This window comes from Symphalangus syndactylus, chromosome 1, assembly GCF_028878055.3.
Source record: "Symphalangus syndactylus isolate Jambi chromosome 1, NHGRI_mSymSyn1-v2.1_pri, whole genome shotgun sequence".
Taxonomy (NCBI): Eukaryota; Metazoa; Chordata; class Mammalia; order Primates; family Hylobatidae; genus Symphalangus; species Symphalangus syndactylus.
Genome location: NC_072423.2, coordinates 75,309,245 through 75,335,937, shown reverse-complemented (window position 1 = coordinate 75,335,937; position 26,693 = coordinate 75,309,245). Strand labels below are relative to the sequence as shown.

Sequence of the window (26,693 nt, the reverse complement as noted above, 5' to 3'; positions counted from 1 at the left end):
TGTATGCATAGGAAAAAGTATAGTATTTATAGGGTTTGGTACTATCTGTGGTTTCAGGAATTCACTGTGGGCCCTGGAATGTATCTTCCACCAATAAGGGGGGAACTACTGCATATATAAATATATAATATATATACATACATAGGCACACATAATTAAATACATTGTTGCTATTATTTTGAACAAGCTGTCATCTGTTAGATCAATTAAGAATAAAAACGTTGGCCAGGTGCGATGGCTCACAGCTGTAGCCCCAGCACTTTGGGAGGCCAAGGAGGGCAGATCATGAGGTCAGGAGTTCAAGACCAGTCTGGCCAACATAGTGAAACCCTGTATCTACTAAAAATACAAAAAATTAGCCGAGTGTGGTGATGTGCACCTGTAATCCCAGCTACTCAGGAGGCTGAGGCAGGAGAATCACATGAACCGGGGAGGCGGAGGTTGCAGTGAGCCAAGACCGAGCCACTGCACTCCAGCCCGGGCGACAGTGCGAGACACTGTCTCAAAAAAAAAAAAAAGAAAGAATAAAAATGTTTCACTTTATATTCACTTATTCTTTGTGTGTTCATTGCTACTGGAGTAGGACTTCTTTTTAAAACGTCTTCTAAAAAGGTAGAGAATATATAGGAAATATACTACAAGCAACTTCAAAGTTCTTTTTAGGATAAAGAAGGCAAACTATGTATATAAGTGATTTATAGGCTGGGCGCAGTGGCTCACGCCTGTAATCCCAGGACTTTGGGAGGCCAAGGCAGGCGGATCACAAGGTCAGGAGTTTGAGACCAGCCTGGCCAACATGGTGAAACCCTGTCTCTACTAAAAATACAAAAATTAGCCAGGCGTGGTGGCACGTGCCTGTAGTCCTAGCTACTCGGGAGGATGAGGCAGGAGAATAGTTTGAACCCAGGAGGCAGAGGCTGCAGTAAGCCAAGATCACACCATTGCACTCCAGCCTGGGCGACAGGGCAAGACTCTATCTCAAAAAAAAAAAAAAAAAAAAAAAGTGATTTCTAAAATCCTTTAAATCAATGCAGTTTCTTTGCTTTGGCTGAGACTCTCATTTAAGGTCATATATAAATACTAAAAACAAAAAGTAACTTCTAAATATTCATAATGCAATCTCAAACCTGCTTTTGTGGCAACTTAAGGGACTTTTATAAGCAATTTTAAAGTATAGGGTCAATCTGTCATTTCTAAAAGTGAGGGAAGTTACATCAATCTAATAGGCCCAATGGGTATCACACAAAAGGGATTTTTTTTTTTAAGTTTAATCTGGAGTAAAGGTACTGCTATTCAATTTCTCAGAGAAACACCTCAGAGTTAAGTGATTATTATTCCATTTTGGCTACTTAGAGAAAAATCTCCTTAACTTAAAAAATGAACAGTTACCTAACATAGCTTTTTTTGGAAGAAAAAGTTTATTGAAATTGTTCCTGAATATTATGCTATGGCTCATATTTCATACAACTCACAATTTTGATGGGCTCAAAGCAGAAAAGGATACTTAAATGAATGTCCTTGAAGAAAATTCACTCTAAGGAAGAAGATACTATTACTAGTAGAAAACATCTGTGGCTAGAGTTAATTTTGGAATTAGGTCCTGTGCTATTTGACCCAATGGATACATTACATTGTTTCCTTTTTTATCAGTTTTCTGAATCAATGCATCAGCTTTAAAAGTAAACTCTGAATAGGCCTAAATGACTCTAGTCTTTGGTGTCTTTAAGTACTTATTGGGTAACAACTGCAAACATCTAGACCAAACAAACATCTTTGGCAAAATAAAACCCAACAAAAAAGCACATAAGGCATACCAATTCTGGTATACGTGTTCAGTGAAATTCAATACTGACAATGGTTGAATTTGGGAAGGGATTGTAAAGTGATCACGATGTATCTAAAATTAGGCAGAGGAAAATACAGAAAGCACCACGACATTGGTCTGGACAATGATTTTTTTTTTTTTTAGACAGAGTCTCACTTTATCGCCAGGCTGGAGTGCAGTGGCACGATCTTGGCTCACTGCAACCTCCGCCTCCTGGGTTCAAGCAATTCTCCTGCCTCAGCCTCCCAAGTAGCTGGGAATATAGGCACACACCACTGCACCCAGCTAATTTTTGTATTTTTAGTAGAGACGGGGTTTCACCATGTTGGCCAGGATGGTCTTGATCTCTTGACCTCATGATCCGCCCACCTCAGCCTCCCAAAATGCTGGTATTACAGGTGTGAGCCACTGTGCCTGGCTGGACAATGATTCTTTGGGACATGAATCCAAAAGCACAGAGAACAAAAGCAAAAACAGACAAATGGAATTACCTCAAAGTAAAAAGCTTCTGCACAGTCAAGGAAACAATCAATATAGTGAAGACACAATCTACAGAATGGGAAAAAATATTTGCAAACCATACATTTGATAAGCGGTTAATATCAAAAATATGTAAGGAACTCAGGGGGCTGGGCATGGTGGCTCATGCCTGTAATCCCAGTGCTTTGGGAGGCTGAAGTGGGAAGATCACTTGAGGTCAGGAGTTTGAGATGAGCCTGGGCAGCATAGAGAGATCCCATTGCTACAAAAATTAAAAAGTAAGCTGGGTATGGTGGTGTGCACACTCCAGCCTGAGCAACGGAAGAAGACCCTGTCTCAAAGCAAAAAAAAGGAACTCAAACAACCTAACAGTGAGAAAACAAATAATCCAATATTAAAAAATGGGCAAAGGGCCCAAGTGCGGTGGCTCATGCCTGTAATCCCAGCATTTGGGAAGCCAAGGTGGGCGTATCATGAGGTCAGGAGTTTGAGACCAGCCTGGCCAACATGGTGAAACCCCGTCTCTACTAAAAATACAAAATTAGCCAGGCGTGGTGGCGGGCACCTGTAATCCCAACTACTTGGGAGGCTGAGGCATGTGAATTGCTTGAACCTGGGAGGTGGAGGCTGCAGTGAGCCAAGATCGTGCCATTGTACTCTAGCCTGGGTGACAGAGCAAGACTCCGACTCAAAAAAAAAGGGCAAAGGATCAGAATAGATATTTCTCAAAAGAAGACATACAAATGGCTAACAGATATATACTGTATATGTAAAAATGCTCAAAATCGCTAATCATCAAAGCAATACAAATTTTTTATTTATTTATTTACTTATTTATTTGTTTGTTTGTTTGTTTTGAGACAGAGTCTCACTCTGTTGCCCAGGCTGGAGTGCAATGGCACTACCTTGGCTCACTGCAAACTCTGCTGCCTCACTGCAATTCTCGTGCCTCAGCCTCCTGAGTAGCTGGGATTACAAGTGTGTGCCACCACACTCAGCTAATTTTTTTTTTTTTGAGACAGAGTCTCGCTCTGTTGCCCAGGCTGGAGTACAGTTGCATGATCTCGGCTCACTGCAAACTTCATCTCCCAGGCTCAAGTGATTCTCCTGCCTCAGCCTCCTGAGTAGCTGGGACTGCAGGTGTGTGCCACCATGCCCAGCTAATTTTTGTATTTTTAGTAGAGACGGAGTTTCACCATGTTCACCAGCCTGGTCTCAAACTCCTGACCTCAGGTGATCTGCCCTCCTTGGCCTCCCAAAGTGCTGGGATAACAGGCGTGAGCCGCCGTGCCCAGCCAATTTTTGTATTTTTAATAGAGATGGGGTTTCACTATGTTGGCCAGCCTGATCTTGAACTCCTGACCTCAAGTGATCTACCGGCCTCAGCCTCCCAAAGTGCTGGAATTACAGACGTGAGCCACTGCACACAGCCCAAAGCAATACAAATTAAAACCACAATAATGGCCAGGTGTGATGGCTCATGCTTGTAATCCCAGCACTCTGGGAGGCTGAGGCGAGTAGATCATGAGGTCAAGAGTTCAAGACCAACCTGGCCAAGATGGTGAAACCCTATCTCTACTAAAAATACAAAAAAATTAGCCAGGCATGGTGGCAGGCACCTGTAATCTCAGCTACTTGGGAAGCTGAGGCAGAGAATTGCTTGAATCCAGGAGGCGGAGGGTGCAGTGAGCCAAGATCATGCCACTGCACTCCAGTCTGGGTGACAGAGTGAGGTTCCATCTCAAAAACAAAACAAAACAAAACAAAAAAACACTACAATAAGATATTACCTCATACCTTTTAGAAGGGCCATTATAAAAAAGATGAAAGGCAACAAGTGTTGGAGAGGGAGGGCATGGAGAAAAGGGAATCCTTGCACACTGTTGGTGGGAATGTAAATTAGTACAACCATTATGGAGAACAGTATGGAGGTTCCTAAAAAAATTAAAAATAGAACTAGCTCAGTATGTCAAAGAGATATTTGCACTCTCATGTTCCCTGCAGCATTATTCACAATAGTCAAGACAGAGAATCAACCTAATTGTCCAAAAATGGATAAGGAAAATGTGGTATATATGTACAATGTGGTATATTTATACAATATAAAATACAATTCCACTTTATATACAATGGAATACTATTCAGCCTTAAAAAAAAAAAAGGAAATCCTATCAGTGGCCCCCAACCTTTTTGGCACCAGGACTGGTTTCGGGATGAAACTGTTCCACCTCAGATCATCAGGCATTAGATTCTCATAAGGAGCATGCAACTGAGACCCCTCGTACGTGCAGTTCACAATAGGGTTCGAGCTCCTGTAAGAATCCAATACTGCCGCTGACCTGACAGGAGACGGAGCTCAGGCGGTGACGCTCACTTGCCTGGTGTTCACCTCCTGCTATGTGGCCTGGTTCCTAAGAGGCGGCGGACTGTTACTGGTCCATGGCTCAGGGGTTGGGGACCCCGATTTACAACAACATGGATGAACCTGGAGGACATTATGTTAAGTAAAAAAGCCAGACACAGAAAGGCAAATACCACATGATTTCACTTATAGGTGGAATCTAAAAAAGTTGAACTCATAGAAGCCGTGAGCAGAATGGTTACCAGGAGCTGAGGGAAAGGGGAGGTGTCCATCAAATAATGCAAAATTTCGGTTAGATAGAAATAATAAATTCAAGAGATCTATTGTACAACATGGTGACTATAGCTAATAATAATGTATTATATTCTTGAAAATTGCTGGCTGGGCACAGTGGCTCACACCTGTAATCCCAGCACTTTGGGAAGCCAAGGCGGGAGGATCACTTGTGTCCAGGAGTTCAAGACCAGTCTGGATAACACATTGAGACCCCATCTCTACAAAAAATTTAAAAATTAGCCAGGCATGGTAGCATAGTCCTAGCTACTCAGGAGGCTGAGGTGGGAAGATCACTTGAGCTCAGGAGGTTGAGGCTGCAGTGAGGTGTGATAGCATCACTGCACTCCAGCCTGGGTGACAGAGACCCTATCTCAAGAAAAAATAAAAAAGAAAATTGCTAAGAGAGTAGATATTAAGTGTTCTCACTATACACAGAAAAGGTGAGGTAATGTATGTTAATTAGCTCTATGTAACCATTCCACAATGTATACATATTTCAAAATAACCTGTTGCACTGGGTAAATATATACAATTTTTGTCAATTAAAATTAATAATAATAAATAATGTATCTAAATAATTTGCATAGTTTTTCTTAAAACAAAAAATAGAAAATGTGAACTCCTAGCACCTATTTATTCCTTAATATTAGAAAAGTAACGTGTTAAGAGTGAAGCAAGACAGAAATCCATTCTATGCAGGGACCAACGGATCTACCTGGATCTGACCTGAGATACAAGAGAGAGTCATAACGAAAAACCTGGATGTTCCAAAAGGAAGATGCCAAGACCCGTCAAGGTTAGTACTGGAACTGTAGCCCTGAGTTCAAAGTCAGTGTTCAAGGAATTTGCCTAACAAAGAGCAGGATTAAAGAAGAAACATTTGATCCACTAGGTGGTAGAGCCTGTCCCAGGGTTGTGTTCCCAGCGCAGAGCTGTCTGATCCTGTTTTCCTGGGTTTTGCAGGCACTGTGCCCGTTGCCTGACACCACCCACATTTTCTGGCTCTTTCCCTGTGCCCCTTTCTTCCATTCACCACAGCGACATCTAGGATCTATGAGTTGGTGTGGCAAAATGAGCCAAGCTGTGGTTGCTAAGCAGGTTTTCAACAGGCTTCCCAGCCTGGTCTTGGAGCTTAGGATGCTTCCAATTTATTAAGTATAACAAATGATCTTGGTACTATAAAGAATATGCTATCTCTAGATCAACATTATACAAACAGTGTACCACTGAATTATAGTGCTCCACGACATGCTAAACAGGTGGTTCAAGATGAAAAAGTTCATGCTTGCCATGTTTTATGTATCGGTACAAGTTATTAAATTTTTCTTTTACTTTTTTGAAACAGGGTCTTAATCTGTCGCCCAGGCTGGAGTGCAGGGGTGCAATTATAGCTCACTACAGCCTCAAACTCCTGGACTCAAGTGATCCTCCTGTCTCAGCCCTCGAAGTAGCTAGGACCACAGGCATGCATCATTAAGCCCAGTCAATTTTTTGTTTTTTATTTTGTAGAGACAGAGTCTCCCTATGTCGCCCAGGCTGATCTTGAACTCCTGGGCTCATGCGATCCTCCCACCTAGGCCTCCCAAAGTGCTGGGATTACAGGTGTGAGCCTCTGTGCCTGGCCTAGTTTTTTTCTTTTCCTTTCTTTTTTTTTCTTTTTCTTTTTTTTGAGTTAAAGTCTCACTCTGCCGCCTAGGCTGGACTGCAGTGACTCAGACATGGCTCAGTACAGCCTGAACCTCCTGGGCTCAAGTGATTCTCTTGCCACAGCCCCCGCCCCCACCCAAGTAGCTGGGACTACAGGCATATGCCACTCAAGCACAGCTAAATTCTGTATTTTTTGTAGAGATGGGGTTTTGCCATGTTACCTAGGTTGGTCTCAAACTTAAGTGATCCTCCTGCCTTGGCCTCCCAGAGTGCTGGGATTATAGGCACAAGCAACTGCGCTCAGGCAATTTTTTCTTATAATTTAACATTTCCCATAGAATTCAACATTTATTTATTTATTAAAAAAATTTTTTTAGAGATAGGGTCTTACTCTGTTGCCCAGGCTGGAGTGCTGTGGTGCAATCAGAGCTCACTGCAGCCTTGACCTCCTGGGCTTAGTAATCCTCCTGCCTTAACCTCCCAAGTAGCTGGGACCATATGTGCATGCCACCACACCCAACTAATTAATTTTTATTTTTTGTAAAGATGGGGTCTCCTTATGTTGCCTAGGCTGGTCTTGAACTCCTGGGCTCAAGTGATCCTCCTGCTGTGGTCTCCCAACGTGCTGGAATTACAGGAATGAGCCATCACGCTTAGCCAGAATCCAACTTTTAATGCACATTAAACATGAATCAAAAGTTACAATGTCTTAATGCCACTAAAGAGTCTATTATTAAATCATTCATCATTTCATGTTGTTCTAAAATGTATTTTAAGCTACTATGTAGTAATGTAGGATTCCATTTACATTATACAGAAAAATTCCAGCTAATAACTGCAGAAGTAATGATACAAATAGAAAATCATTGTTCTACAACTTTTTTCCTCTTCTTCATTTTTTTTTCTTTTTTGAGACAATCTCGATCTGTCACCCAGACTGGAGTGCAGTGGCACGATCTCGGCTCACTGCAACCTCTGCCTTCTGGGTTCAAGCGATTCTCCTGCCTCAGCCTCCCTTGTAGCTGGGATTACAGGTGCCTACCACCACACCTGGCTAATTTTTGTATTTTTAGTAGCGACGGGGTTTCCTCATGTTGGCTAGGCTGGTCTCGAATTCCTGACTTAAGGTGATTCGCCCCCTCTTGGCCTCCCAAAGTGCTGGGATTATATGCGTGAGCCACCACACCTGGCTGTTTTACAACTTCTAATGAAGTAGCTGACTCAGGCAATGGTCATCAAGAAGGGGTGAAATCACCGGGTGAAAGGCTGATGGGGACCTTTATCACAAAGGGATCAGACTTTCACCATCGGAACTCATGGGATCAATTTTAGCATTACTAAAAGCAGGACGTCTGGATATTGTTTGCCTTTGTGTACACTGTACCACTGTTCCCTCCTCCCAAAAACTGAACCTCAATCTAATCAAGCCTTTATATCTAACTTCCAGCCTACAGGAAACAGAAAAGACCAACTAACAAGTTAAATAACCAAAAGAAGCAATCAGCCAAATCCAGAATGTGGTTTATTTTGAAGAAACCAATCATGACTGACTAGTTTCTTCAAAAAGCCAATGGAATATTAAAGGATGGGAGAGGGGGAGGAGAAACTGTTTTAGAATAAAAGAAACTTAAGAAATCTAACAACCAAATATAGTGAGTAATCTTTGTTGGATCTTGATTTGAGTAAAACAACTGTAAAAAAACATTTAGTCAATCAGTGAAATCTAAGTATGATCTGAGTGGTATTAGACGATATTAAAGAAGTACTGTTAAATGGCTGGGTGCGGTGGCTCACACGTGTAATCCCAGCAATTTGGGAGGCTGAGGAGGGCAGATCACTTGAGGTCAGCAGTTCGAGACCAGCCTGGCCAACATGGTGAAACCCCATCTGTACAAAAAAATACAAAAAATTATCTAGATACGGTGGCGTGTGTCTGTAGTCTCAGCTACCTGGGAGGCTGAGGCAGAAGAATCACTTGAACCCAGGAGGTGGAGGCTGCAGTGAGCCAAGATTGCGCTAGTGCACTCCAGCCTGGGCGAGACAGCAAAACTCTGCCTCAAAAATAAAAATAAAAATAAAATAAAGATGTGCTGTTAATTACATGAGGCATAGTAATGACATTGTGTTATGTAAAAATACTCTTTTTTTGAGATGTATAACTAAAGGACTTCAGGGATAATGGTGAAATGATTTACTTTGTAATACCTAAGCAAAACAAAAAGGTTGTGGGGGAAGATAGAGACACATACCAACAAACAGATGAATGGGTGAAACAAGTCTGGCAATATATTAATGACTATTGGAACAGGCAGTACGTATAGCAGATCACTGTACTCTCTATTTTTGTGTACATTTGGAAAAGTAAAAACAGTAAAAAAAGAAAAAAGAGCTTGTGGATCTAGGATCCAAAACCCACAGGATTTCAGGAATATGTTGGACAGCAAAGATTAAAATCAACTATGGTGGTTACTCTTACCTTAAGAAAAAATCAGAAAAGAAAAGCTCTTATACAAGGGAGCCACAGGGGAAAGTTTCCTAGAGAAAGTATGTGTTGAAGTCCACAGAATGAGAGAGGAAAGGAAGGCTGCACTCTAATTTGGGTTCTCTCAGAGGTCTGTGCCCCACCCATGAAAAGTATGGGGACTATTTCAACTTAGGAAGGAGGAGCAGCCGCAGGTTTGCAAAGGATGTTAAGAGAGCCTAATTTGGAAGAGAGTTGCCTACAAGGAGGAGGATTGCTGTATAAATAGAACTGGAATATCTCAATTTTATCCTAGAAAGTAGAAAGATTAACTTAATTTAAAATGAAAGATAAAGTTACATTATGAACTTACTCAAAGTTTAAAACTGGACATCCAACCCTTAAAGGTAAATAAGCTTTTTTTAAAAAAATGAGAACTAGCCTGGAAGCATACCAGTTGCTTCTAAAATTGTAGAGATATAAGCATGTATAATTATTCTTTCTCAGTGGAAAGAAATGCAGAACTCTCTTCCTAAAAGAAGATGCTGAACAGCACTGTCATCATGGTGTGATGGTTAAGACACACACATATATAACACACATACACTCACATTCATTCACTTGCACAAACACTCTCACACACAGACATACACATTATTTTAGGCAACGCTATTAATAAAAGTTCATTTGTGTATTTTGGCATCCATGTTTAAATTAAATTCTTATGTGTGAGGCTAGGCACATTGGCTCATGCCTGTAATCCTAGCACTTTGGGAGGCTGAGGCGGGTGGATCACTTGAGCCCAGGAGTTTGAGACCAGCCTGGGCAACATGGCGAAACCCTGTCTCCACCAAAACTACAAAAATCAGCTGGGTGTTGTGGCTCATGCCTGCAGTCCCACCTACTTGGGAGGCTGAGGCAGGAGGACTGCTTGAGCCCAGGATGTTGAGCCTGCAGTGAGCCATGATCACACCACTGCACTCCAGCCTAGGCAACATAGCAAGACCCTGTCTCAAAAAAAAAATCTTATGTGTGTGTATCAGAGATTAAGAGGACTATTTCCTCTTTTTTAGTTTCACTGTACATATTAAATTAATATACAGTTAATGACCTAAAATAATTCAAAGCTAGCTATTAGAGATACCAAGATGAATGTAAGAGGACAGAGGAAAAGATACTTCTGCCCCCATTCTCTCAGAATTCACTACAAAACACTAAAGAAAAACAAGAAATGGAAACACTAACTCTATCTGTGGAGAACCTAAGACCTAAAGGTACCTGACTGAGCAGAGTCTTCACACAGGCCATGCACCCCACAGAACCCTGGGGAGACTCAGGAGCTGGAGGCCCAGTGTGGCAGAGGCAAGCCTATTCTGTGGGGTAGTTACACCTTCAGGTCCCTGTCTCTTCTTCCACAACTGTAGGAGATGAGAGAGTTATTCTTTAGAGAAATTAAACCAAAGAGGCCCTGGACTGGGAACGCCAAAAATGGCAAAGGGTAGAGATGAGTATGGGAAAAAAACAAGGAAAGTAAATAAAAGTATGCTTACTGTTTACTGTGACCTCACCCCTCAGGTTCCCAGAACATTTGCAGCCTGGCATACTGCCCCTTACCCCAGCCTCAACCTCAGCAGGAAACCAGGAGATCTTTCTCTAGAAAAAATGTGCAACCCTAAAGGGAAAGATCTATAGACATGAAATAGAGGGCTCATCAGTTAAAAAGGCAGCTCATCCTCCAACCACCTTTTCGTGAGGCAAACTAGATTCCATGCCCTGTCCATGGATTAAGTACTCCCAGTCCGCTTTGGAGTACCTAAATTCTATAAAGGAATAGACAGCCAAGGGTCACCAGACACCTGAGAAAATGGAAACCATGCAAGGAATAGAAGGAAAAAACTCAACAGCAACCACAAAACTGTACTATTAAGAATCCCAGAAAGATAAGAAAAATATGTTACATATAAAACAAGAACAGTATGTTCCTCAAAAAAGGACAATCGGAGAAGGGCTCTTGGAAATTAAAAAAGGAAGTAAAATTAAAAAATTAATACAAGGGTGAAAAGATTAGGAAATCTCTCAAGAAGTACACCCAAAATACAGAAAGACAGATAACGAGATAACTCATTTAATTAATTAGTGCTTACATTATTATGCATCAAATGAGTATATAATATTATTAATTCATTAGAGTGATTATTAAGGTAAATACTGATTTCACTAGAAGGAGTGATAAAATCACACTGGGAAGATTAAGAGATAAGAGAACTAAATGCTTGTCTACCATAAGAGGAAGTCAACTGATAGTTTCTAAAACCAAAGAATCAAGAGAGTAGTATGGGGTGATTATTCCGAATTATGGAAGCAGTGCAACGCTGAAAAGTTGAAAGTGGTAGTCTCTGGGCATAGGATAAAAGGCTTGGAAAGAAGTGAGATGGGATTATTTTAGTACTATGTGACTTAAAAAGTATATGCATATAGCCTATTTCGATAAAGGATAATGTAAAAAAGATCAATATGATGATATTCCTGTTCTTAAGGGGTTGATACTCTGTTGAAAAAACATGCAAAACAACAATTATAGGACCATGCAATAAATGATCTCTCAGAAGCATAGAGGATCCTCTATCTCAGTCAAATAAGGAAGGTTTCCAAGGAAAGGGGATATTTGAACTGGGGTTTCAAAAGTTAAAAATGAGTTAACAGGTCAGAGAAGGGCTGACAGGTGTTTCTTCCTACATACGTAAGTTTTCTTTCTAACACACAAATGATAGCATTCTATAAACATAATTTTGAACCTGGCTTTTTTTTACTTAACACATCTTGGAGAATGTTTCTTCTTATAAAACCTACTTCTTATTAAAAACAAAACAAAATGCTGCTGCTTATAAAAAATTCAACAGTATAAAAACTTTCAAAATAAAAAGTTAAACATTCTGCCTTGGCCCCCCACTCCTACTTCCCAAGGATAAGCACTTTTAAATACATGTATAGGTAAATACTACTGAATACAATTGAATGTAAAAATACAATGTTCTGTATGTTTACTGTATCTCACACACATACTTGTTTATGTGCATAAATTACGTTTATATTCCTTAAAGTCTCTTAAAGCCAAGGATTCTGTGATAAGAAATATTAAGAAGTCTCTCTTGGTATCAACTTACCAACACAGTCACAGCACTCGTCCCAAAGGGCCCCAAGACACAGCATGCACTCCTTACAGCAGGAGCAATTGCCTTCTCCCGGCCGGCACTGGCAGAGCTCCTAGAAACAAGACAGACGATCAACTTCAAATTCCAAATAATTATATATAAAACTGCTACTTTTTAAGCAAAAAACCCTGCCATATTTGCATTTACAGTAATGTATTCTTGACATAATTTTTTATTCAACATTATTTTATTCAACATTATTAACTATTCATCAGAACATAAATATCTACAATGTCACATAGATTTTTTTTGGACACATTCAGTGAACATACTTTGAATGCTTTTACCTTATTTTGAAATAAGGAAAATATTTTATTTTATAACCCATAACTTGACTACCCACACAACCTCAACGAATAATTCAGTACAAGAACAAAACCTGCTTCTCAGTTATTATATTCATTGTCCAAATTTAAACAAATAGCCAACTTGTAGGGTTTCTCAATATGTAAAATGTGAGTAAAAGAACTTTGGAAATTCTATTTTTATTGTTCCATGATACAGAAAACAGTGTGCTCTGTATGGTACATTATTTACAAAGAAGGTGGCAATTATTCCCCTCTCTAGGTCTCCCCTCTTTGCAATGTAGCTTCGCATCTCCTCTGATAAAAGGACAGGGTCAATTTCTAGACCTCTTGAATTTAGGTGATCCTGAGATTCACTCTGGTCAACAGAGTTTGGTGGACATGAGATTATGTCACTTCTGAGTTTAGACCTCAAGAAGCCTTGAGTGCATCCACACTTTCTCTTAGAACTTTGCCCAGCTGCCATATGAAGCCAGGATATGGCCATGTGGACAAGTCAGTCCACCTGGGGCCATCCTAGATCAGCCAGCTTCCAACCAACCAGCAGCTGCCAACAGACACGGGAATAAGGCCAGAAAACCACCCAGCTGATCCAGGCTCAAACTGTCAACCCACAGAAACAAGAGTTAAATAAATGGCTATTGTTTTAACCCACTAAACTTTAGGGTGGCTTGTTATTCCACAAGAGCTAAGATAGCTTGCTCTGTACATGAAGTCCTAAAGCAATTCCTTTAGCACTTGCCCCTGCCCTCCCCTTGCCACCAGACTGCCAGTCCTGAACAAATGCAACTGAAATGGAAATTCCGTAGCCACCGCTGATTACTTACTTTCCCTGGTTTAAGATACCATATATATTTATAAGAAAAACATTAATATTTTATTATTTTGGTGGAAATAACTTATGAAAAAACTGATTTTACTCTCAGGCTTAGAAGGAACTTCACAGGTCAACAGAACCATCCCTCCATCTAACACCTGATTTGCTTCTATAGTGTTCCATCAACATATGGCCATTGCAGCCCACAGCTGACAAGGAACTTAATAATCCAAAGTAGCCGGTCTTAATCTTACAAAGTTTTAAGTGTTTTCTTTTGTTGAACTGAAGGCTGATTCCCAGAAGCCTGCTCCTTAAGATCCCCCTCCTCCAAATACAATTTCTCTTCAACAAAGCCATTCTAATTTTTCATGGCACCTGCACTGGACAGTTTGGAATGTCTGCCCTGATTGGCTGCTACCTGCCTTTGATTCCCACCCTGTCTGTCTGCAGCTCTGTTTTGAACTATATGACCTTTCTTCTCTCTGGCTACAAATAATTGGAACACAAGTAAAAAACAGACTGTAGCTGGTCAATCAGATTGTCTTCCAAGATTTTGGAAGTAAGACACAGATAATTGTCAATCCCTGCTAGGAATTTGAACTAGGGGATCATACAAAGCTAGTGCTGGGGAGGCCATTTCAAAATAACAGGTAAAAAATTATCCTGTGGCCCCCCATTCCTACTTTCCAAAGATAAGCACCATGACATTCATGGTCACAAGGAGAAGAGAAGGGAGGGAAGACGCCATTCTGATTCCTAATAATGCTCTAGTTCTTGGTTCTAGTCCTTTGCAGCCAGCTGCACTTCCTGTTCTTAGAGATACTGTTATCAGTTGGAGATATTCTTCATTGAGATATTCATATCAACCGGAGTAGGCTTTATTTATTTCCAACCAAAAAAGCCCTGTTTAAAACAAAATGATTTCTATTTTTATTCCCCCATGTCCTCATTTTAGATCAAATACTCCCATGGTTTCTTCACTTGTTCCCCATGACATGATGTTAACCCTGCCATTAGCTTTGTCATTAGGTGAAAGTGTGGTAATCCTAAATCATCATCATCCCCATCGCCCCCCTCCTTCCCTGCTCCTCCTCCTTATCGCATAAAGTAACTAGCCAAGGAGAAAATCCCACTTACCTCCTTGATTGTGAACACTAGTTTTTAAAATTAAAGAAGCCTAAAATTTGTTTGTTTGGGGTAGCAATATGCTGTCAGCAACTGTGCTACTTTCAAACCATTCCAACAAATCATTTCAGTAAGATTTTAAAAATCTGAGACCTAATGGAATGCTATTGATATGTGTGTTTTTAAAAATTAACTAGTGCAATGTAACTATTATTTCTCATTTCTGTACCTCAATACTGTGCTTTTAAAATGTAAACACAGATCATAATATTTATCCCTATTAAATCATCTTATTATATTTCTACACTATTAGAGTCAGCCCATTATTCTAATATGACATTTTTTGCAGCGCTGATTTTAATTCCTTGGGTTTTGTTGTTGTTTTTCGTCTCCAAAAGTCCCCTTGCTAATTATACAGCACTTTCAAGAATCAACACTTGTGCTATTTCCTAACTAATTCATTAGTTTGATATAAGTGTATATGTGTGACCTAATATATGCACATTGTAGTATTTTAGCACTGCAGAATTTTGTACGCTCAGGCTGCATTCATGTGACATAGACATTAGGTAACTTTGCTGGGCCTATTAGAAAGAGAGAGACTGAAAGGGCAGAGACTTAAAGTATAGCTGCTTCATCACAAAACTGGTGATGCCTGATTCAGACAAGCTCAAACTTAGTTGGAAATGTAGAAAAACAGAGTTGCCAAAGCTATACTTTGTCTTTGGAGTAAGAGAACATTTTCTGAGTATACACTTTTTAGAAACAGCATCAGATAAGAATACTAACAATCTTTTTTATTTTTTTTTAGATTTATAAAGGTTAGCACTTAGTCACAAGAAATAAAGCTTTTTAAAAAATTTTAATTTACTTTATATGTAGAAAATATCCTTTTACTATCTTAGTTGCTTATACAGGTTGAGTATTCCTTATCTGAAATGCTGGGTACCAAAAGTGTTTCGGATTTTGAGTTTATTTGGATTTTGTAATATTTGCATTATACCAGTTGAGCATCCCGTATCCGAAAATCTAAAGTCTTTCAATGAGCATTTCCTTTGATGTCATGTCGATGCTCAGAAAGTTTCTGATTTTGGAGCATTCTGGATTTCAGATTTTTGGATTTGAAATGCTCAACCTGTATTTATATTAGTAACTAAACTAACTCAGGAGAAACAAATTAGAAAAGTAACAAATTTATTCAAAGAATATAGTCTCTCCTTTTTCTGCAGCTTCCAAATGGTAGCTTGCTAAATGAATTACTGTATATTATGCCAAATAATTTTTTTAAATGAATGTCAATTTAATGGTTCCCATTAGAGAAATCTGAGTCTGTGAAGCATTCATTATGCCTTTTACTGTCAGGTATTTGTGAAGTGTTTTAAACTAGAATGAAAAGGTGGGTGAGAATGAGATTACTGCAAACAAATGGAAAGTTAAAACTAACAGCCTATTTAAAAGTTGCTTGAACTTGTCCAGGTTATCTAGCTCTGAAGATTAAATGTATTTCACACCCTCTTAATAGATGCCTGTCCTGCACTTTTACATACTGGTGTAAGAGAGTAATATGCTGTAGTCATATGCTTACTGCTTTATAATTTAGTGATAGAATACAACGTGAAAAGCTACGGTAAGGAGAAACAACAGGGAAACGACAGAGATAAGCTTTCATTACTGTACAGTTAAAGAGACAAAAATCCAGTTTAAGACTTTAATGGTAAAAACTACTATTAAAACTTGTTGGGCACCAAACAACAATATCCTGGCTAATATTTTTCTTTCTTTCTACCTTACTACAGAAAAGACTAAAAAACCATTGTCTTAATAAAGCAGAAATTTAATCACCATAAATTAAGAAATGTTCATAATTTGGGTAAATGAGCCTCCACATACATCAAATACTCTCTATTCTTCATAACTCATGTCAGCATTCTTTTTAGGAGATTGGCAAAATAAGAAAAACAAGCTCCTCAAACCCACCTTTTGCAAACGGAGTTTGTGCCTGAAAACAGCATTTGTGCCTTTCCCATTTTCAAAAACACACCTCTTACTTTTCAGGAGAAATATAATAGGCAAATTTAATAGATGGCATTTAAAATCTTACTGCAAATCAAGAGAGCAAAAATATGTCTACTCTATGACTACTGTTTTTAAGTCAAGAAACAAACTGAAACAATGAATTTCCACATGCAAATAATTATAAATAGCAGCTTTATGAAGCTCATCAAGTAATTCATTCTTTTCTATTCATTCTACATGCCCTTAAAAATCACATTATTGAATAATGTTTGGTTGTGAACATATTTAGAAATGTATAATATTTTTAACAGCAAGCAAGCTGCGGTTAGGATGAATGTTTCTAAATAAACATTTGTAAAGTGCTTTGAACTCAAGTATTGAAAATACAAAAGAAAAAACAACTCACAACAACTCTCTGTGATGAAACAAGGATTACAGAAAAACATAAAAACTGCCCCATTTAAATCAAGCAGAATCTGTTCTTCAGAATACTTAAAAAGAAAACTTTAGGCCGGGTGTGGTGGCTCACACCTGTAATCCAGCACTTTGGGAGGCCGAGGCGGGCAGATCACAAGGTCAGGAGATCGAGACCATCCTGGCTAACACAGTGAAACCCCGTCTTTACCAAAAAATACAAAAAATTAGCCGGGCATGGTGGCAGGCGCCTGTAGTCCCAGCTACTCAGGAGGCTGAGGCAGGAGAATGGTGTGAACCTGGGATGTGGAGTTTGCAGTGAGCCGAGATGGGGCCACTGCACTCCAGCCTGGACAACAGAGCGAGACTCTGTCTCAAAAAAAAAAAAAGGAAAACTTTACCCTTAGCTGTTTCAGTTATAAGAACACATGTCTTCTATAACCAGAAAGGCTAAAGTCAAGATAAAAAGAAAGGTTTTACCAAAATTTTAAAAGTATTTCTTTAATTATATAAGACTTTGGAAAATATCTACTAAAGTAGAAAGAAAGAACCCTAAATTCCTCCCCCTTTGGTAAATTCCTATGCATGTCTAACAAAATAATGATTATATACTACCTTGATCTAAAAAATAGCATTTCTCTATCATAAAAATCTGTCAACATAATTTAATCAGTGCATAATAGTACATCGATGTGCCAAAATTCAGAAACAGTGATTAAATTCTTAATCCTTTTCCACACCTTGTCTACTTTCTCATTTTTTATCACCTTCATAAACTTCATCAGTTTCTATTTTACTATTATTTCAAAGTCTCTACTCCTTAAACAGAAAATACGGTAGAGCTGAAATTCAGAATTTTCTCTTTGGACTGGGTTATTTATATATTTTACTAACCTCACTATGACTAAATTTGGGTTCTGCTCAGTTGAATGGAACATGTGATCAAAACTAAATACCAAGTTCCCTGAAGTCCAAAATAAAGACTGACTCAATGCTTCCAATTATTTACTGCCACCACCTCCCCCAAAGTCCTTAAAAGGTTCTATTTAACCCTTACAGGTACTGTGCTAAGTATTTTATATGCATTGTCTTGAATCTCATAAAGATTCATGTAGTTATTATCTTTATTTTTTAAGTGAAGTCATGAAATTTATACAACTTCATTCAATTAGTGGCTAGAATTTGACCCCAGTTATGGTTAGGTATTCCTGTTTTGTAAACGTTAAAATGAGAAATATAAAAGTTATTTTTCATTAAATTAACGTTTTAATAATTATAGTTATTACTCTCTTAGAAAGAATAAGCCTATAATTAAACTTAGATAATTCTTTAGGTTGTTTAATCAAAGGCATTATTATATCTTTCACTCTCAGTACCTGAATACAACTAGAAATGCTATTGCCCAAGTTTAATCATTGTTTGTAAAGGTAAAATTGGACTCATTGGCTAAGAGTTGCAAAACCAGTGACTTGGAATGCAATACTTAATTTTTTTTGTTGTCACTTCAGCTGGTTAATGACTATATCTTCTGCTTCCCTAGTCTGCAAGTCACAGAGAAAGTGTGGTTGTTCCTCATGTGCAGAAGAGAAGGCTGAGAATGAGTGGTTTCATGATTTCTGTGAGTTCACACAACTGCGGCTTTGAAACAAGGTCTTCTGACTCAAGGCTTTTTCTACCACCACCGCTCTTGCATGTCAGAGGCACGGTAATATGGAATAAGACATGTTCTATGTGTAAATAACTATGCTAGATGTTCTTAAAGTTTGGTAGACACATTGTTCAATAATTTTATGATGGGAAAAAATTAAAACTTTACACTAAATGGAAAACTGAAATTTATACATTTGAGCTACTCTCTATTGACCAGCATGAGTATTTAGAGAGAATTTGGCAAACTGTTTTAAAAGCTTATATGAAATGAAAGTCTGGCAGGATGAAAAGTTTGAGGGAAAAATCTAATCATTCAAAATGTATTTTACTACATTTATATTAAGGAAAACCTTCAATATGACAGAGAATTTCAAATTTTTAAATGCCAGAAGACAGATTCAATCATCTTTAGAGAAGAATCTTATTCCATATACAGTCATGCTTTATTGCTTAAGGATAGGGATACATTCTGAAAAATGCGTCCTTAGGCAATTCTGTTGTTATATGAATATCAGTATATACTTATACAAACCTACATGGTAGAGCCTGCTATAACGCTAGGCTATACGGTATGGCCTATTGCTCCTAGGCTACAAACCTGTACAGCATGTTACTGTTCTGAATACTGTAAGCAATTATAACACAGTGGTAAATATTTGCATGTCTACACATATCTAAACATAGAAAAGGTACAATAAAAATACAGTATTATAATCTTATTTGACCACCATCATATGTGTTGTCTGCCATTGACCAAAATGTTGTTACGCAGTGCCATGACTATACAACTGACGCTCTGCTGAGATATTAATTATTTATGCAAAATAAATTGAGGGGAAGGATATTTATCCAAGACTAAGATTAGACTTTAAGAGTTAACATTTATTATATGAACTCTCAAATTTCTAGGCCAGAAATGGAAACTAACAACTTGAGGAAGAATCTTATTGACTCCCAGTTACTGATAAATATTTCCATTCTTGTTGCAAAGATCTGAGAGATTTGTTAACCCTGTTGCTATAATAAAACAAGGAAACATCATTGAAAACAACATTATATTCTAGTAAAGATAGCAAATGACTTGGACTTACAAGATCTGGTTTTAAGCCCATAAGCTGTTTGTAACCGAGTCTCGGTTTCCCAGTCATAAAAAAGGAATGGTGTTCCTGGATTTTCCCTTACAAACTTCAGCATCCCAATGAGATAACGAATATCAAAATGCTCCGGTGACCCAGCAATCCCATTCCCAGGTATTTACTCAAGAAAAATTAAAACATAAGTCCATAAAAAGACCCATATGGGAAAGTATCAACATCATTCATAATTATTGAAAACTGGAAACCATGCAAGGTCCAACAACCAGTGAATGGATAAACAAATTGCAGTACATCCACACAACGGAATCCTACTCATCAATAAAAAGGAAAGAACTACCCAACACACACAATAATATGGATGAATCTCAAAGCATTATACTGAATGAAAGAAGCTAGACTGAACAAAAGGCTATATACTGTATGATTCCTTTTATATAACACTCTGGAAAACGCAAATCTATAGAGAAAAAAAATCAAATCAGTGGTCGCCAGGGGCTGAGGCTAGGGAAAAAGCTAGGTCCAACTACAAAGGGGGCACAAGGGAATGTTTTAGGGTGATGAAAAATATTCTCTATCTTGATTATAGTAGTAGTTATGACTATATGTTTGTCAAAAATCATAAAACTGTACATCTAAAAACAGTGAACAGGCTGGGAGCAGTGGCTCATGCCTGTAATCCCAGGATTCTGGGAGGCCAAGGTGGGTGCATTGCTTGAGCTCAGGAGTTTGAGACCAGCCTGGCCAATATAGCGAAACCCCGTCTCTACTAAAAAAATACAAAATTAGCCGGGGGTGGTGATGCGTGCCTGTAATCCCAGCTACTCAGGAGGCTGAGGCAGGAGAATCGCTTGAACCCAGGAGGCGGAGGTTGCAGTGAGATGAGATGGAGCCACTGTACTCCAGCCTGGGTGACAAAGCGAGACTCTGTCTCAAAAAACAAAAAAACAAAAAGACAAAAAAAAAACAAAAAACCCCAGCATGGTACACTGGGGTTTCTCCATAAATTTTAAAGAAATAAACCTAAATTGAAAAATACGAAGCAGTAAGTTGGTATTAAAGCAATGCAGAAGACAATTCTAACTCTGAAAATATATTGCTTTAATTTACTTTTAACCTAAAACTGAAATTTTCTAACCGAACATAATTTTTTTCAAAGGAACATAAAATAATGCTAGTGAAAATGTAAAACACAAAAGTTGTATATACCATAAAATTGCTAAAAATAATCTAAACAGAGAATAAAAACCAGAGGGAGCTATATCAAAATAGTAAGAATAGTATGTGTTTGCATAATAGGACTAAGAATGTTTTATTCTTTTTTTCTACTTCTCTGTATTTTCTGAATTTGGAGGTAGAAAATATATTTTTATAATAGCAAATAAACATTTAATTTATTTGGATATTATGACTTCTTAAGATCCAGTTTAACATTTGAACAATTACAAAAGATATTCAAAAATACAAACTGAAGTTCTTAAATTAAGGAAACTAAGTATTTATAATATCTTGAGTTAAAAAACAGAAATGTAGGAATAAATCTAATTAAGTATTTACTTGCATATTGTGTAAGCATAAGTAATCAATGAAGTATTATACCTATGCTGACACTACTTTTACCTAGGTCAAATGTGTATTTTAAAATAAATAAATTAAAAAAAACAAAATATCTTCAATTAGCCCCTATTCAAAAGAATAAACAATTATAATTAGATTGGGTTATAACAAATCTGTTTTGCCATATTAATACTCTTTAAGGAGGGCATCATATGAATCTTCAAACCCAGGAGAGAAATATCAACCCAACCTCATTAGCATGTTGTTCTTTATAAATTCTAACTGATTGGTAAACTTTTGTCCTGAAAATAACATACACTTAAATGAATCAGTATTGAAAAGAGTACTTATTTTTGGCTAAATAAGTCAGCATACAAGTTCATGTATATATATGAATTACTAAAATATATCAAATAGTGCCTCTTTCTCATATAAACCTAGTAACAAACATTTAGATGCTAATCCTACTTCCTGTACAAGTCCCCCAGTGAATTTCTTTAAAAGAATCCAGCTGGAGTGAGTTGGGAGTAGGTACAGATGAGACTGACCACATGTTGATCACTGTTGAGGCTGAGTAATGGATAAATGGGGGGGTTTATTTTACAATTTTTCCTACTTTATGTATGTTTGAAAATGTCCATGTGTCCCAATGAAATCCTCATTTTGTTTTAACAGTGCAACAGGTGAAACAACTAGTGAAAATAAATTTTAATCTCCATTTATATATTAGCAGCTACTATAACTGTATTAAACATTTGGAGGGAAACAATGATTTATTTTTCCTTTAAATTATATCAGGCCTAACTCATTACCTTTGAACATTAATTTCAGAGATTTTCACGGGGTGTTAACTGAAGCAAAACAGGACAAAAATAGGTTAGCGCCACAATTTTTTTTTTTTTTTGAGATGGAGTCTTGCTCTGTTGCCCAGGCTGGAGTGCAGTGGCATGATCTCGGCTCACTGCAACCTCCGCCTCCTGGGTTCAAGCCATTCTCCTGCCTCAGCCTCCTGAGTAGCTGGCATTACAGGTGCGTACCACCACGCTCGGCTAATTTTTGTATTTTTAGTAGAGACGGGGTTTCACCATGTTGGTCAGGCTGTTCTCGAACTCCTGACCTCGTGACCTGCCCGCCTCAGCCTCCCAAAGTGCTGGGATTACAGGCGTGAGCCACTGCACCCAGCCATGGCACCACAACTTTTAAGAGCAGGAAAATGGGATGAAGAGGAAAGAAACAATTTAGGAAAATAATGTTCATGAGAGAAAAGTGAAAACATTTTACATTGCAAACCAAAATATTACTAGTGTACTAACAAATCAAGATAACTATAGCAAGAGACTAAAGTAGAATCTAATTTGCATTGATTAAGAAAAAAAGAAGAAAGCTAATTCTTTAGTTTACTGTAATTAAGGAAGCCCTAAACTTACCTGAACTATTTATATTTTTAACTTAAAACAAAATATACTTTTAAAAGCTAGAATTATTAATGAGAAGCAAACTATTTTAAAATTCCAACTTATTTCAGAAAACTTAAGATTTATTTAATAACTAAATCAATTTTTAGAATAAAAAAGCAGACTGTCAATTTAGCACATAAAAGCGCTAAACAAGTGTTCAGACAACAAAGTACTAAAATGATGCATTATCTCTGAACCCAATTTTTAATATTTTCATGAAATACAATGTTTATGTCATCCTAAAAACTATCACAAATATTAGCCAAAGTACTCACAAGTTAATATAGGGTTTTTCCACTCTTAATACAAAATGGGACTTGAGATTTCTGGGGTATAGCATAATATTGATCCAAATTTTAAAAATTATTTTCACAAAAGCAGCAGGGGAAAGTAGTAAAGATCTTCTTAAAGGAAAATCCCATATTACCAAATTTATTTTTTTCCTGAAACAGGATAGCTAAACCCCTCATTAGATGACCAAGGAAGTACACCAAGATGACAGTTTTACTTTCTTGATGTTTAAAGTTAGATTTCTTTCCTGTTAAAAGCACAAAATAAATATTTATATAGGGACCACCCTTAGGCACAGCAACTTGTAGGAGTGGCAGGAATGACTGTACTGCTTTGCAACTATGCTGGTAAAAAATATTTACATAAGAGCTTCCAGGGAAAATTTTTCATACTTAGTTATAAGTGCAGAGGATGCAATATAAACAAATGTTCTAATTTATCTGAATAGTACAACAGTTCAACATTACAAATGTTGTTCGAACTAAACCAATTTAACAAAAAGAAATCTAAATTCCCACTACAAGGGAACTAATATCGTTTTATAAACTTTTATAGCATTGCATCTTTGTCTTTCTTAAAGTACTTATCTTCCACCTTATTGTATTCATTTCTGTATATCTTCTGCAAGTTTAAGGGGAAAACCAGCTCTCGTTATCTAAAATGTCAATGTGCCCTGTACTTTGCTGAACATGAAAGTGGAATTTTAATAACTCAGTATGTTGGAATGCAAAGCAAAGCCACAACAATGTTTAACCTTTTCAGGTTTACCTGCTGTGAGAACCTCCTGACAGCTGTGGACCTTTTCCCCAGAAAACTGTGCACAGGCAATTTTGAATATAATCCTGGGGATCTCCTGAATATAATCCAGGGGATATCCCTTAAGAGGTCCAGGGCCCCAGTTAACAATCACTGGCACATGAAATACCAAGAGCCAAACCATTCTCCAACTAAAGAGAACAGGGATAAAAAGAGGATGTTCAAGTTCAGGTTTCTGTCAGATCAGTTAGGCTACTCCCACAATAGACCAAAAAGACAAGAACTAGGCATCTACTGACCATCTACTCACGCCCAATCACAACAAGAAAATCAGCCAATCAAAATAAACAAATAACCAACAATTCTCTTCAGGAAGATGATTAGCCTCAGAGCAGAGAACACATTCCAGCATCAAGGCCTTCCTTATCCCCAAGTGTCCTCTGCTCTAAGTCCAGTCTGTAAGTCCTATATTAATACATGGATCTCCCAACCAGGTTTTACTGCCTCATTCTTAACTATATATGGACAACTAAAGAATGTATACATTTGAAGAAATCCTGACACATAAAAAAGACATAAAAGAAAAAAAGATCTCAAAAGAGATAATCCAGGTAACAGAGTTGGGGGAAGGGGACACCTCCTCCACCAGCAAAAAAAATTCCAATAAGTATCCTCGAAGACACTGAAGAAAATAATGCATCCAAAAACAAGTAAATAATGTTAATAGGAAAAACTAACAAGCAATAAATAAGAGCTCTTGAAATGTAAAAGTTATTGCTAAAATTGAACAATTCAATAGAAAGAGTCCAAAGGTAAGGTCAGGAAATTTCCCAGAATATGGAGTAAGAAGGTATGATGGGATAGAAAAGAGCTAATACACTATACAGAAGCAATGAACAATCCAAAAATGAAATTAAGAGAACAATTCCACTAACAATAACATCAAAAAGAATAAAATACTTATAAATAAATTTAACAAAAGAAATGTAATACACAGAAAACTACAAAATATTGTTGAAAGAAATGAAAGAAAATCCAAATAAAAGGAAAGGCACACATGTTCATGAAACAAAGACATAATACTGCTAAGATGGCAACACAGTACTCCCCAAATTGATCTACAGATTCAATGCAATCCCTATTAAATCTTAGTTGGCAATACCAAAGCCACAATTCATGAAAGAAATAAATGATAAGCTGGACTTTATTGAAATTTTAAACTTCTGCTCTGCAAAAAATACTCTCCAAAGAATCCGATGACCAGCCATAGACCAGGAGAAAATATCTGCAAAAGACTTTTCTGATAAAGGACTGCTACATAAAACATACATACAGAGACCTCAACAATAAAAAAAGTAAGCAACCCAATTAAAAAATGGGCCAGAGATTCTTAACAGACACCTCACCAAAAAAGGTATACAAATGGCAAATAAGTACAAGACGCTCTCCATCATATGTCATTAGAGAATTGCAAATTAAAACAATGTGATACCACTATATACCTATTTAGATGGTGAAAATCCAAAACACTTAAAACACCAAATGCTGGTGAGGATGTGGAGCAATAGCAACTCTCATTCATTGCTGGTAGGAATGCAAAATGGTACAGCCACTTTGAAAGACAGTTTAGCAATTTCTTACAAAACTAAACATAGTCCTACCCTACAATGCAGCAATTACACTCCTTAGTATTTAGCCAAATGAAATGAAAACTTATGCCCACACAAAACCTGCACATGGATGGTTATAGCGGCTTTATGTTATTTTATAGGGACAGGGTCTTGCTTGGTTATCCAGGCTGGAGTGCAGTTGTGTGATTATAACCTACTGTAGCCTTGAACTCACGGGCTCAAGCCATCCTCCTACTGGGCCTTCCAGGTAGCTAGGACTACAGATGCACGCCACCACTCCAGACTTTTTTTTCTTTTGGTAGAGATGGGGGTCTCACTATGATCTTGAATTCTCAGCCTCAAGGGACCCTCCTGCTGTGGCCTCCTAAAGCACTGGGATTACAGGCCTGAGCCACCATGCCTGGCTAAGCTTTATTCATAGCTACTAAATCTTAGAAGCAATCAAGATGTCCTTCAATAAGTGAATGGATAAACAAACTCTGGTACATCCATACTAATCAGTGAGTGCAATATTAATCAGTAAGTACATTCATACAATGGGATATTATTAGGTAACAATAAGCAATAAAAATAAATGCATTATCAAGCCATGAAAAGACATAAAGGAAACTTAAATGTATACTGCTAAGTCAAAGAAGCCCCTTTTAAAAGGCTACATTCTGTATGATTCCAACTATATGACATTGTGGAAAAGTCAAAACTATAGAGACAGTAAAAAAGATCAGTGGTTACTAGGGGACTGGGGGGAGGTAGGGAGGGATGAATAGGTTGGCTATGGGGATTTTTAGAGCAATATAACTATTCTGAATGATACTGTAATGGTAGATACAAGACATTATGCATTTGTCAAAACCCATAAAAAGGTAAAACGCAAAGAGTTAATGCTAATGCAAAGTATAGATTTTAGTTAATAATAGCATATCGGTATTGGTTCATCAATAGTAACAAGTATACCACACTGATATAAGATGTTAATAATAGAAGAAACTGTGGATATGTGGGGGGAATGGGTATATGGGAACCCTTTATACTCTCTGCTCATTTTTTCTGTAAACCTAAAACTTTTTCAAAAAATAAAGTCTATTATATATTTTTTGAAAATCCCAGCTGGCTTTATTGCAGAAATTGACAAGTTGATTCTAAAATTCATATGAAAATGCAAGGGACCCAGAACAGCCTAAGCAATCTTGAAAAAGTACAAAGTTGGAGAACTCAGACTTCCTGATTTCAAAACATACTACAAAACTACGTCATCAAGACAATGTGGTACTAGCATAAAAATAGAGATATAAACCAATAGAATAGAACTGACAGTCC

General features: G+C 37.7%; 1 protein-coding gene across 3 annotated transcripts in view; it reads right to left on the bottom strand.

Moving 5' to 3' along the window:
• The window catches only part of TWSG1 (twisted gastrulation BMP signaling modulator 1), a 115,864-nt gene that overhangs the window by 77,826 nt on the left and 11,345 nt on the right, over nt 1-26,693 (bottom strand). For all 3 annotated transcript variants that reach the window (XM_055238436.2, XM_063641146.1, XM_055238417.2), the window contains exon 3: nt 12,216-12,315. In XM_055238436.2, the coding sequence (XP_055094411.1) occupies nt 12,216-12,315 (100 nt within the window). The remainder of the gene's footprint in view (nt 1-12,215; nt 12,316-26,693) is intronic.